The sequence below is a fragment of the Rhinoraja longicauda genome, chromosome 10 (assembly GCF_053455715.1).
Source record: "Rhinoraja longicauda isolate Sanriku21f chromosome 10, sRhiLon1.1, whole genome shotgun sequence".
Taxonomy (NCBI): domain Eukaryota; kingdom Metazoa; phylum Chordata; class Chondrichthyes; order Rajiformes; family Arhynchobatidae; genus Rhinoraja; species Rhinoraja longicauda.
In genome coordinates this window covers 53,102,575-53,117,211 of record NC_135962.1, presented here as the reverse complement: position 1 = coordinate 53,117,211, position 14,637 = coordinate 53,102,575, and the positions used below count along the sequence as shown (strand labels likewise).

Sequence of the window (14,637 nt, the reverse complement as noted above, 5' to 3'; positions counted from 1 at the left end):
AGTACATTTCCAAGTGCTCAGAGGTTTTGCAGAGATAGAAGATCAAAACCTAAATTCTGCAAGTCATATGCAAGGGCTCATTAAAAATCCCTGCAGATATAATCTGCAATTGGTGTATGTGAAAACTGCATTAAGAGTTATGGAGGTCATACCAGTCTTTCTACTTCAGTGCAGTTCCCCAACACATAGGAGCAGCCTAAGGCCCAAAAGTCACAACAATATTTCATCAGAAAGCATTTGAGTCCCTCTTTGAACATCAAGAAGCTTCTCAAGTGCAGCCTATGCTCTTGTTAAACAATGAGATGATATTCATAAAGAGATTACATACACCATGTAGTTCATGGAGCAAAGAGATGTAGCGACATTAGCAGATTGATCTCTGCTCATTATAGCAGAAATCCAATATGAGCAGATTGATCTCCCAAATAATCAGAGGGATAATATGTAGAAGCTTCTTCACTTCTAAAGAAGCCAAGACATGCCCAACCATTACCTGACACCAATGTAATACAGATTCCACTTATGGCTTATCAGCCTATACCTGAATATTGTTTAGGTCTTGCTGTATACAAGAATGTATTACTTTGTTTACTGCAGGAATTGGAGATGGTGAAACAGCAAAATACAGTGGCCCCCAGTTAATTCTTGGTATTACAAGTCTATTTGACTGAAGCCTGGCTTCTGGGGATGAGGATCCCAGGAGGATGTCAACATTTTTACTGAACATGGTTGCAACTACTTCTGTCTGGTTATTTACCCTGAAAAACTTGACCTGTTTGTAATAGAGGATGGAAATAATTTAGGAGCCTCTTACTCTCATTGGGTTTTAAATTGTCTACAGCCATTCATAACTGGTAGTTAAATAACTGGTAACTGATTTGTTGTGATATGGACAAGCTGTGCTTATTTTTGCATGGTGCTTTTGCTGTCTGACACACATTTCACGTGCCTGCTGCACGTTCTTAGAAATATGGAGTTTGGGAGATGCTGTTAGAATTGAAAAGTATGAAACACAAATGCCGGAAATCTGAAATAAAAACAGAAAATGCTGGATACATTCAATGGACCATGTAGCTACTGAGGTGAGAGAAACAGAATTAGTATTTCAGGTCCATAATATCATCAGTACATTCTGAGTTGTCTAGGTAAATACAGATTATGTGTGGCACAGATGTACAGTAAGTAATGCTGCTATTACACAGTTCCAGCGACCCCCAGTTTGATTCTGACCCTGGGTACTCATTGTGTAGAGTCTGCATGTGCTTCCTGTAACTGAATATTGAACATGGAAATGCATGCTGAAGCTATGTTAATCCAGCACAGACGCCTGATATCCACCTGACAAGATTTGAAGTTGGCAAGGTATACTGTATTTTGGCCAGAAAAGGTAGGTCAAATCTAGTTTAAATAATTACTATTCCACCAGGTCAATCGCAATCATCAATGACATAATGGAATGGGCTATTAACAGAGCCATCAAGAGCAATGTTCTGTTCACGAATGGTCATTGTGGCATTAATAGAAACTTGAATAGGTGCAATCATGCTTGGTTGTAGTGGCTGTCTTGGGCTAATTACCTTATGGCAGGTTTAGGAATAGAAAGGCTGTATAAGTTTCTTGGGTCAACTATCTACTTCAATGATGTTCTCCACTATACTGGCCTTAGTGATCCCACAGAATGGCAGAAAAGGTACATTGGCTAATCTCCAATGTTATGTTCACAATTCATCGGACAATGAAAGAAACACCCAAACTCACATGCATTTCACGAAGACAATATGTAGGCTTGCTCTAATATAGCAAAACATTGACTATTTTAACATAGAGAGTTTATCCATGTTCCTTTCAAATTCAGTTTTCTTGCCATCAAATGTTTCATCACAACATCCTGCAGAAAGTGGGAAGCAAGGCTATTTAACGGGCCAAAAGCATACAGGTGGGTCATCACTGATCAGAAGCATCCCAGTGACCTTTAGATCAAGTCAAGTATCTTGGCAAGTGAATCACATCCTGACTTTCCAAAACCACTCCATCGTGGGCAAGGCACAAGTCATGAATGCAATACTCACTGCCTTCCCAGATGACTGAATTTCTAACAACATTCAAGAAACTACACCATCCAGGATAAATTCACCACGCATTTGACTGGTACTTCATACATCGCCATAACTGCAACATGTACCATCTACAAGAACGTCAAGGCTTCTTCAACAGCACCTCCAAAAAATGTGATTTTTATTGTCTACAAAAATAAATAACAAGGGAATATCTTCCCATCACTATATGATACTCCATCAAGTTAGTGGCTCTCACCATCATCTCAAGAGCAATTATGCTTGGAAAACAATTGTCGCTTTTGTAATAACACCCATGTTCTTTGAATGAATATAAATAGGTATAAATATAAATATAGATAGGTTAAAAAAAAGTATTCCATATACATTCAGCAGACTAAGGCGTTATATGACAAAGTACAAAGATTTATTAGAACATAGATGGAGGATTGCTCATGTATATCTTCAGATCCATGCATATGATGCATGAAATGTAAAATTCTGAAGAATAAAATTAATTTGGAGAGAGTACAGTCTAGATTTAATACAGTGTGACCTGGGCTCCAAGAGAATAATCAAATCTTGGAACTTTAAATATTGAGAAATGTAATCATTTGGACAACTGATAAAATAGCCGACAAATTTTCTGCTGCTCAGAAAGTCTAGACTGGCTGATGTACACTAAATATAATGACCAGGTCATTTTAAAAGATAAGAACTGCCTCCAAATAAAAAGTGAAGTAGAATTTTAGATCCTCTTCTGTCAACAGTGGTTGATGCAAGTCAATTCCAAGTTTGAGATTTTTGTGAATCAAAGATATTAAGAGATATGAGTCAAGAAAAGATATATAAAGCCAAGACTGAGATCAACCAGACCTCTGAGAATAGCAGCACGGCAAATAGCTAAACTGCATTATTCCGCTATAATTTTCCTATGGCATAAGAATCAGATATTCTTCATTTAATTTTCTTAATCACTTTCTTCTTAATTGCATGCATTTAAAATATCGCCCTACCTGACCATCAGCCGTTTCCTGGAAACATCTTCCCATAGTCATAGGTCTACGATGCACCTGGGGCTGCCTACTGTTGTTTTCACTAGTATTTGGTTGTGATCTTTGCTGTACTGAATGAACTGATAGTTGCTCCAGTGAATTATTTATGTTTTTCTTAGGTGAAGAGTCAGGTGGGGTCTTCACTCGTGCCACTTGATGAATTTGTACTGTGGCCTCTGGCGGGTGGTTCACGTGTATATTAACCAGAGATGGATGCATAACAACTGTAGAAAAGGTGGAATCATAGTTTATAATACAAGTAATTTAGCAGTCAAATACTCCGAAACTGCATGTTTTGTTTTCTGATTATCAGCAATTATAAGTTTTTTTTAAAACAGAAGTTTTTCTACACCAACTCCTCACTGGACACACCAATGGGAAAAAGGTTGGAATGAAAATTATAACCACATTTATGATGACTTCCTGATTTTGCAACTATTCATTTAAATGTACAGAAAATGGTTGCATTACAAGTTGATTGATCATTCCAGCTTGATCAATTTTCTTCAAAATTCAAACTTGAAATCTCATTAGTTCATCACAAGGCAATGTAGATTTATGATAAAATCTGGGCATGAATGCAAAACAGGCTCAAGATAAACAGTAGAAGAATTGGTCAGAGAGGCAGAGTTGATTTCCAAAACACCATTGATCCAATAATGTACATACAGAAAGTGGTTAAAATTCAAGAACGTGCAAGTTAAATAATGGAATTTAACTACATTCCAAGACAGAGTTCGAAATTAAAGAATAAATTGGGCAAAATATATAATTAGTCAGAACAATTTCTGATAATGAAAATTACTTCATAAAAGCGCTTTTCTTTATTAACTGGGGTACAACATTTAAAACAACGAGGTTTTAACACCATTATACTGGGCATAATCTCTAACAACTCTCATTCAAATTGAAGTTACATTTTTAAAGCTACATTATTTAAAGCTACAATTCTATAACATTTTAGAATATTGGTTAAGGCACATATAGAGTACAGCATTCAATTCTGGTTGGCATAGTATAGGAAGGATGTTAATGCACAAGATATCTACCAGAACATTGCCTGGAGTGGAATTTTATTGGACTTTGGTTAGGCCGCATTTGGAGTATTGTGTGCAGTTCTCGTCGATTCATTTCAGGAATGATATATAGGCTATGGAGAGGGTACATGAGAGGCTTATCGGAATGCTGCCAAGATTAGAAAATAAGGAGAGATTGAGCAAACTTGGATTGTTTTCTCTGGAATGTTAGAAGTTGAGGGAAGACCTGATAGAAGTTTATAAAAGTACTCGACCAAGTGGACCCGTTGGGCCCATTCCTCGTAGAGGGGGAACAGGGAAGGGGAGAGGGTGTCGTCACTGAGTGAGCCCTGGACTCAAAGCCTCTCCTGTATTGGTGTAGCACCCTCAACCTCCCCCATTCAATCCGCCTTAGCCCCCCCTCCTCCCCCCACTGACCCACTCCATCCCCCCTACCCCACCACCACTTGTCCCTCCCCTGCCCCAACTCCCACTCCCCCAGCCCTGCCTCCACCCCCATTTCCCCCTCCCCACCCCTATTCCCAGTCCCCAACCCCCAATCTCCCCTCCTCCCCACCCCCGCTCTCTCCTGCCCCCCACTGTCCCCCTCTCCCCCAACCCCTCCTCCCCCTCCCCCCACCAACGCTCCCCGACCCCCTCGCCCACCCCCTCTCCCCCTCCTCCCCCCACCCCCACTCTCCACTCCTCCCCCCTACTCCCACTCCCCCACCCTCCCCTCCACCCACTCAGCCGCCACGCCCACTCCCCTCCGTGTAGCCATTGGCTGCGAAAGGCACTTACCAGTGCCCGTGCGTTCAGTGCTGACTGCCGACGTGCGAGTCTCCGCCAGGGGCGGGGCCGGGCGAGGGGAGAGGCAAGGTGAGAGGTGCGAGGGGAGAGGGGAGGGAAGGGGTGAGGGAACGACTGAGGCCAGGCGGGCGGCAGCGCTGCCGGTGGCCACCTTGTTTTGGCGAGTGAGGAGCAAATGAAGAGGAACGTGAAGCATTGTGACGTCATACGCTGAGGAGTTTCAGGGAATGGGTTAGAAAGTGAATTTTTAAACTTTAAAATGTCTGTAGCTTTAAAAATGTAACTTCAATTTGAATGAGTGTTGTTAGAAATTATGCCCAGTATAATGGTGAGTAACGTGGTGCAAAACCTGTGGCGCTATGGTGTACCGTTTTGGCTGTGCGTAGCACCAAAGTTATGGTGTGCACAAACACACATACACACGGACAGAGAGTTTTGGAGATAGATAGATAGATAGATAAGGCCTGTTTTTGCTCTTAAGCAGATTACAGACCATCCTTTACACTATTATGGTATTTATGGAATCATGGACTTATTTTTTTCATCTTTTTACTGTCTTGCAGAAATTACGTGCAACTTAGGTATAATTTTTGTTCTATGCGTTATGTCAATCTTATGTGCCTGTTAAGCTGCTGTAAGCAAGATAACCGTACCTACGCACATGACAATAAACATGACTTGACTTGGCCCGACCTGATTGAGGTGCACAAAAATATAAAGAGGCAGAGATAGCAAAGTTTTGTAAACTAGAGCGCTTACGTTTAAGGTAAAAGGTGAGTTTATAAGGGAGTTTATAAGGAATCTAAGGAAAAACGTTCATTCAAATGCTGGTTTGAATCGGGAATGTACTGCCTGACTGAATGGTGGAGGCAGGTACTCTCACTATATTTAATAATTATCTAGTTCAGAGCATTTATATCACCAACACAAAGCAGGCTATGGACAAAATGTTGGTAAATGGAATTAGTATAGAGAAATATTAGATGGTCAGCAGGACATCATGGGCCACAGAAGGTATTTCTATGATGTATAACTAAAAGAAAGAAAAAAAATAAAGAACATGTATACTCCATGAATGATGCTGCTACATCAAATAATTTTCTTTAAAATTCAACCATATGATATAGATATGCTGAGCAAGGTTGGCATTTATTATTCATCACTAACTCTTCTTCATCGGCAATCTCTCAGGACTGATAACCTGTCTCAATGGCAATAAGCTGCGGATAATAAATGCTGGGTTTGCTGGTAATGCTCAGAACTCAAACGTGAATATTAAAAAACATCCAGAATCTTAATATTCTTCTATCTATGTCTATACAATAAGTAAAGGTTTTTAAATTTTAGTTTTTTAGTTTACAGATACAGCGTGGGAATGCACGGACCAACGATCATACCTACTCATTCCACTTTGCCATCCTACACACTTGGGCCAATTTATAAGAGGCAATTAACCTACAAACCTGCACATCCTTGGAATGTGGAAGGAAACCAGAGCACCCAGAGAAAACCTACGCAGTCACAGAGAAAATATACAAACTCCGTACAGACAGCACCCGCAGTCAGGATCAAACTCGGGTCTCTAGTGCTGTAAGGCAGCAGCTCTACTGCTGCGCCACTGTGTCACCCCCTTTGTTTTCTTACGGAATAAATATTCATATATATATATATATATATATATATTGTTACATATAAATTTTACTTAAAGTTTACGTTGATATTTTATAATGGTGCATTTGCACACCAATGCAATCTAAATATATGCATATTTTTATTCTTTCTTCCTGCAAAGGAGACCATTCAGCCACTTATGTCTAGTCTACCTCTCATCAGTTCTTTTCTACCCACTTATTTCCTCTAAAACGGTGTCAGAGGTTATGCGGAGAAGGCAGGAGAATGGGAGTTAGGAGGGAGAGATAGATCAGCCATGATTGAATCACGGAGTAGACTTAATGTGCCGAATAGCCTAATTCTACTCCTATCACTTATGATCTTATGAAAATGTCCATCAACTTCATCCTGAATTCCCAATGATACCAGTTGACAATCAGCCTACCAAATTAGCCCACCAGCAGAATGTCTTTGGCACACAGGAAGGCACTGAAGCACCTATGGAAACCGACAGTTACAGGGAACATGTAAATTCCACATGTGCACATCCATTACCTGCAATGTAGAATTATGTGCGGCAATACAAATGTTGCTCTTTTTTGCAGAAGTATCACAATATGGATAGATACTCTTCCAACAATAACAATTAAATGCAATTATTTACCTGGCTGATTAGAAAGAGGGAGTGTGTAAACAGACTGTGTGTTGGAAGAATCTGCAGGTGCTATCTTTCTCACAATCTGTTTTTTATGAAGCACAGGAAGATGGCAGAATTTCCCTGTGGAGTTTGATGGGCACCAACACTTGTCCCTTCCAATGCAGTATCCTCCATTCAGACATGGGATCTGGCAAAAATCTAAATAGAAATAAATTGGTAATTAATTGCTTGCTTTAGTCGATTTATGCATCGTTAATTTATTGTTTTAGTTGATTTATGCATCATTCAAACAAATAATTGTTTCTGTTTTTGACAGTTTGTTGGTGGTACTTAAGGGTAAAGAACAGCAAGTTTTATGACATTCTGAAACCTAAAATTTAATTAGCAACTAATAATTGCTCTTATTTTGCTTTGGAATGTTGATTTTGATTTGTTGGTTATTATTTAATGACTATCAACAGATTGTCTAATCTTTATCCACATTTATTGTTATTTTTTGATAGGAGCTGTATTGTCAGGCCTTCCTCCTTTTCTCTGCAAGTGCAACAAAAACCTATCAATTTATCAATAATCATTACAGATATTCTATCAAAAACCATAGGCTATCCTGGTGATCAATTTTAACTGATTCAGCATTATTCTCTTCTGAAATGCATGGGTATTTTCTCAGAGTTGACCATTACTGAATATGCCTCTATAGAATAATACAGCACAGGAACAGGTCTTTCGGCCCATAACATCTGTGCCGAACATGAAGGTAATTTCATTTGCCAGCGCATGATCCGTATCCTTCAATTCTCTGCACATCTATGTGCTAATCTAAAAAAAATTAAAACGTCATTATCGTATGTCTTCACAACCACCCCATGCCATGCAATCCAGGCACCCACCAAGCTCTGTTTTTAAAAATACTCACACATCCCCTTTAACCTTTGCCCCTATTTTTTAAAATAATGTTGTTAATAGCCATCCATGGTAATAAACTCTTACTTTAGGGAGTCAAGAGTTTGGATTTCATTCTTACTTTATGATTAGACTGAAGCAAGTTTCATGAGTCCCTTGCCACATTTCAAGATGGAGTACCAACAGTGTACGATTTTTTAAAATTCAATTAAGTATTTAATTAATAAATAGATTAATTAGTGGGAGATGTCTGATGCTCTTAACCCTGGCTTTAACTCACAGATTTGAATTTAATTAAATTGAATAAAAAAGAAACAAAATAACTGAAATTTGCTTCATTGTTCCAATTTAATTTGCATTGTTGAACATTCAAGAACAAATGTGCCGAATAAAAGAAAATAAATTAAAAGTGTAAATGTACTGGAATCGCTGGTCAGCGTGGACTTGGTGGGCCTATTTCCGCGCTGTATCTCTAAAATAAAGAAATAATTTTTTCACCAAAACTTGAGTCATGAGTGATGTGAGGGACCTAAAAAGACACTCTTACAATTGCTGTTACTGCGTATCTCCGGCAACAGAAGGGATATATAAACACTGTCTATTTCTTCTAAGGGACTGTTTACTTTCCCCAGCTTTTGGATTGATTGGGCAGCTTCACCATCAGACTAGAGTTGCTAGCAGTACCAAGGGCTATTGAAGACAAAATACTCTTATATGTGCTGTCATGACGAGTGCGAACTGTGTATGCTTCTTCAATGGTGTAGTAATGTGTAAAGCTTAGATAGAGTATTCAGCAGCATACTAAATCTCCTCAAACTTCGGAGGCAATTGAGGTATTGCTGAGCTTCCTTCCTGATTGCATCAACAGATCATACGTCCGGGAACTTGAAGCTGTTGACTTTCTCCAACGTCAATGAAAACGGCTGCATGGTCCCTTGTCTTTCCCTTCCTGAAGTCAAAAATCTGCTCCTTGGATAGACACAAAATGCTGGAGTAACTCAGCGGGACAGGCAGCATCTCTGGAGAGAAGGAATGGGTGATGTTTCCGGTTGAAACCTTTCTTCAGATTCCTCAACTTCAGATTTCAAACACCCTCTTTGCTGCTCCTGTGATTCCCTTCTGCTCTCCAGCTCTACGTCTATCTTCAGTGTAAACCAGCATCTGCAGTTCCTTCCTACACATTTAATTTCCTCCTTGGTCTTGCTAACGTTAAGAGTGATTGTTGTTTTGGCACCATTCAACTAGATTATCTATCTCTGACTGGTCGTTACGCCTTATTTGTCCAATAACGGTGGTAATGCTGGCAAATTTAAAGATGGCATTGGATCTGTTTATGGGTGGTCTGAGATGCCCGTGCTGATGGTCAGCAAGGAGCAGGTATTGTTGTCAATCCATAATGATTGTGGTTTGCCGACGAGGAAGTCAATGATTCAGTTACATTGGGAGGGACAGGGACCTAGTTCCCTGAGTTTGTCAATAGGTTTGAAGGGGATGATGTTGAACATCAATCAGCACAGCAAGAAATGCAATCATAGATGAAACAGAACCCTCTCCAAACTGGACAGCATCAAAGCCGCACCATCATTCCCCTCTGATGGAAGATGCCAACTGTATGGTAAAGACTTGAGACAACCAAAAAAGGCATCGGAATACACAGCATATAATTTAAAGACAGTAGAGTGTGGTTAATGCATATTAAATATTTCCCATTTAAGTGCATGTTAAAAATGTAAAATACTGTAATCAGAGTCATCTAGAGTGCCACATACTATTTCTACCACAACATTACAGGAAAAGTATTATAGTACTACAAAGGGTATAAAGGATATTTACATGGGTAATGCTAGGGATGGCAAGGTTTAAGAAAGAGTAAATATTGGTCAGGGTGGGATTGTTTTCAGTGTAGGAGACTGAAGGGAAATGTAAATAAAGCAAAATAAAACTATAAAAGAGCTAAGAAGTTTAAATCAATCAGGCCTATTCATCTTAGTGGAGAAATTGATAACTGCATGGGACAGATTTAAGGTGATAGGTAAAAATGTTATGCTGAAGTTAAGAAAGTTACTCTCACTTGTAGAGTGATGGTTGTCAGCATCTCTTTGTCTGAATTGATGGTTGATGTAGAGGCCTGATCACCCTTAAAGGTTATTCAAATGAGAACCTGATGTGCAGTGACCTGGGAGCTAAGAACTGAATGCCAAAGTGCTATAATCTTCTTTTGTATCCAGCTTGGGCACAATGGTGAAATTGCCTCCTTCAGCTCCGTACATTTCTTCAACATACAACATTTGGATTTCTGAGGTAAGAATTCTCAAATTATTTACTTTTTTTTATTGATACCAGCTCCATCTTATTGCTGACTGAATAATCCTATAACATTTACAACGATATAAACTCAAACTATCAATGTTTGTCATTTACAAGGAAACCAACAATAATATTACGATAGATAATACTGACTCTTTAGGAAATATGTCCAACCAAATAATTTGCAAAAGTTCTTCAACACAAAAACTCTGAACTATTTCACATATTATCTTTCGTTCACATATTTAATAAAATGGCCTGCCAAGAATGTATTAAATCGGTCATTCTTGAACGCCACCCCAAGACTGACAGTCTGTAACTATAGTGATATAACTTTAGTGATCTTTGAAACATTAATACTACTCCATTATTCTTATTTTCAGACACAATGAACTTATTGCCGTCTGGCGCCTAATGCTTAAAACAACCTGGCAAACCAGAAAAAGATGTTTGAAATTTCACCATAAATTTACACAAGGAAATGAAAGGATAATGTAGTGCTGAAAAAATAGTGCAGACCACATTGGTGTGCCAAGAATTGAAATTATATGTCATTATTTCTCCCAGGATTATATGAAAACATATTCATAAAGTATCTATGCCAAAATACATGTTGTGAAATCAAAAAACGATTTCCAAAACCAGGCTAAAACAGGAATTTTATAATTATAACTAATATAGATCAAAGTGGTACAATAGTTCAATGTTCCCATATTATTCTGATCTCGAACTCAAAGTTCTGGAATAATTTCACACAATGTTCTGATTCCATAGAAGCACAATTTATCTTTGTTCAAATTGAGAGAAAAATAATACATTCTCAACTCAAAATCTTTAATTATTTTTTTAATATATTGGGATAGATAGAAATCCATTCTGCACCATTTATTGTGAGATCATTCCTTCCTTTAGGACCACATTTTTGCCAACATACTAAATAGTACCAGGACATTTCCCTGGCATTTTCAGCAGTAAACAAGCATTATCTGGGTCAAAAGGTCATGAAAAAAAATGAGACCTAGATTCTTAAGACTCTTCCACCTCAAAATCATGTGATGTTTCCTGGATAGACCTTGGGATATCAAGCAAAGATGAATTTCAGTCTGTAATTACCACAAAAAAATATCACTGATATGATAATGGGAATGAAAGAGCATTTTACTTCTATCATTTAAAAAATTATCCCATTTATCAAAATTCTCACAATTCCAGTATGATAATATTATGCCAGAACAGTTGTCGTGTTTCTTTTCCCCTTCATCTCCACTCTCGCCTTCCAACAAATGCAAAGAGGTTGTGTAAATTTTTGTCATGAAGATCAAGACCACAAAGTTAGCTGCTTCTGTCAACTCCCTCCCTTTACCCTGCCCACCATATTCAACTTGTCAAGTCACGGCCAGTACTAGCATTGAACATCAACCTTTAGTTTTTCTCCTACATCCCCAAGTTCATTTTGTACAAGCAACTTACCTTCTGCTCTGTCACACTATTCCCATTGAACTGCTGATTATTCATCAACTTTCTTGGGTAACATATCAACTATTGATATGGCCATATGTGTTTCAGGAGCTACTCCTTTCTTTCACATTTGCCATGTTCATGACTTTCCTAGAATTTAAAAATCTCCCACAGTTCTAAATTGAAGCACTGAGAATGAATCACATGTTTTTGCTGCATATGTTCACTAGATTAGGAGGGATACATTACGTAAGGCCAATCCTAGTGAAAAGGTATTTGCATGTTTTGAACATGCAATGTTGTTTTATTTAATGCATACATAAAAATAATTAATCATTTCCGTATCAAGCATCTATCATTCCATTCATAGACATGAATTCTTAAAGCATATCCACCAAATAACAGCACTGTTTGTTGAATGATGCATTGAGAAGGCTGTCAGGAAGGGAGAGGGAACATTAGCTAGATTACTGACAAGGACTTATATTCATGTGAAAGAGGCTAAAAGGACATAATTTTTGTTGCAGATACAGCGATCTTGAGCAAAACACAAAGTACTGGAAGAATTCAGGCAGCATCTGTCGAGGGAATGGACAGGTGATGCTTTGGATTGGGACCCTTCTTCAGACTGATTGGAACAGGGGGGCGAAAGTTGGAAAAGAACATCATGGAGAGATAAAGCCTGACAAATGATAGGTGGAAGATAGACCCTAAAAGCTGGATAAAGCAAGCCCTGGTTAAGATCATGGTAAATCTCTTCTGCACTATTTCCAACTACATCCTTCTTGTAACTGGGTGTGCAGAATTGAACCCAAGGGTACTCCTAGGATGGTCTCACCAATGACTTGTACAGCTGCATCATGATGTCCCAACCTTTGTAATCAATAGCCTTCCCAATGAATGAAAGCATATATTTTGTTTTGTTGAGCAGACTAGCAAGGCTATTCTGAAAAAAATGTTAGCTTCATTTTATTTATAAAGATTATTCTAGCATTGGATACATTTCTGAGTCCATTAAAATCTTTCACATTTGTACCTCACTCAATTCACCAAGTATCTACCTGTATTATCCAACTTCCAGATAAAACTTCCATCTTCACTCCATGCATCAATAAACCTCTATTGACTCCAGCTTCATTCTTCCACATGCCATTTCACTTCTAAAAACCTTTTTCTGCAACTTGCAACTTCTCATTTGCAACTTGTTGAAATATGCAAATGAGACCCAAATTTCCAAATATGAAATCTTATGTCAGGATTTCTGTGCGGAATCTCGTGTCTGTTCAAGATTGAAATTTGCCTTTAACTACTCTAAACAGTCTGATTACACATTCCACTATTTTAGCCTTACATTAATCTGCTGGATGGACAGGATTGCCACCTCTTTCAGCTGGTTGCTTCCCAATTGGTTTACAATTTTGAATATGTAAGCAAAATAATGATACAGAAATTTCCATTTTTAGTTTTTAAATCAATAACTATAAATTTACTTACAGATTCGAAAGCCAGATTTGGACACAGGACCATAACCATTTTCACTGTAAAGTGTAGTTGGATCACCTTTCTTACAACTGTTGTGACATCTTCCATTTCTACACTGGCGTTTGCAAATAGTCGGTGTGAAGACAATTTTTATTGTTCCTACATTCATTGTCAGATTTGCTCCTGCAAGAAATAAAAAGTTTGGGAGATGAGCAATATATAAACTTGAAAAATTTGATTAGTCTATAGCTTGGGAAATGCCAGAGCAAAATGGAGACAACTAGATGAAGAGCAGAAAAACTTACAACTAGTCAAAGTAGATGTCAGATCAAATATCTCACAAAAAGAAGAAAAGATGGAGAGTATTCAGTTTATATGTCAGGGACTGATAAGAGAGATGAAGAAAAGGTATGCGTGATGGTGAATATTAACCTGTATTTGATTAAATTGTACCAAACTACGAAAGGCATCAACACTAACAACATGATATTCTCTTGATAATATAAATTTTATTTAAGGAAATCCAGAATATTATTTAAAGTCTTCAAAATGCAACCCATATCCAATTGGACTAACCTCACACAAAGAAAAAAAATCGTATAAGTGCCATTGCCACTCACAAACTGAATCCAAGTAGAATGTACACTTTTAAAAATACACAGCTAAGTGCAATTGAATTTTACAATTCACATTGTGACATATTTATATGTGACACCATATTTATATGTGACAACATTTTAATCGAGGGGAGATCTTGGCTGACAAATCTGTTAGAATGCTCTAAGGAAGTAATAAGCGAGACAAAGCAGAGTCAGTAGATGTTTATTTACTTGGACTTTCAGAAGGCATTTGTTAAGATGCCGCATGTGAGACTGCTAAACAAGATAAGAGCCCATGGTATTAGAGACAAGGTGGTGGCAGGTATAGAAGATTGGCTGACTGGCAGAAGTCAAAGCGTGGGAACCAAAGGGGACCTTTTCTGGTTGGCGGCCGGAGATGAGTGGTGTTCTGCAGGGTTCGGTGTTGAGGCCACCACGTTATATGATTTGGATGATGGAATTGATGGCTTTATGGCCAGGTTTGTGGATAATACAAAGATAGACAGGAATAGGTTAGCAATACTTTATTGTCACATGTGACTAGGCACAGTAAGATTCTTTGCTTGCACACACAAATATACAAATAGCAGCCACCTATGGTGCTGATAAAGTCACAAAGCACGCCGGCTCCCCCTTTTCCCCTCCCTCCCAACAGTTCCCCCACGCTGGGTCCCCATTGTCCTT

General features: G+C 38.4%; 1 protein-coding gene across 4 annotated transcripts in view; it reads right to left on the bottom strand.

Moving 5' to 3' along the window:
• The window catches only part of LOC144597455 (latent-transforming growth factor beta-binding protein 2-like), a 172,173-nt gene that overhangs the window by 90,261 nt on the left and 67,275 nt on the right, over positions 1–14,637 (bottom strand). For 3 of the 4 annotated variants that reach the window (XM_078406876.1, XM_078406878.1, XM_078406879.1), the window contains exons 5-7: positions 13,367–13,537; positions 7,211–7,402; positions 3,071–3,333 (exon numbers count right to left, since the gene is read on the bottom strand). In XM_078406876.1, coding sequence (XP_078263002.1) covers positions 3,071–3,333; positions 7,211–7,402; positions 13,367–13,537 — 626 coding nt within the window. The remainder of the gene's footprint in view (positions 1–3,070; positions 3,334–7,210; positions 7,403–13,366; positions 13,538–14,637) is intronic. The other variant, XM_078406877.1, reaches the window with a different exon arrangement.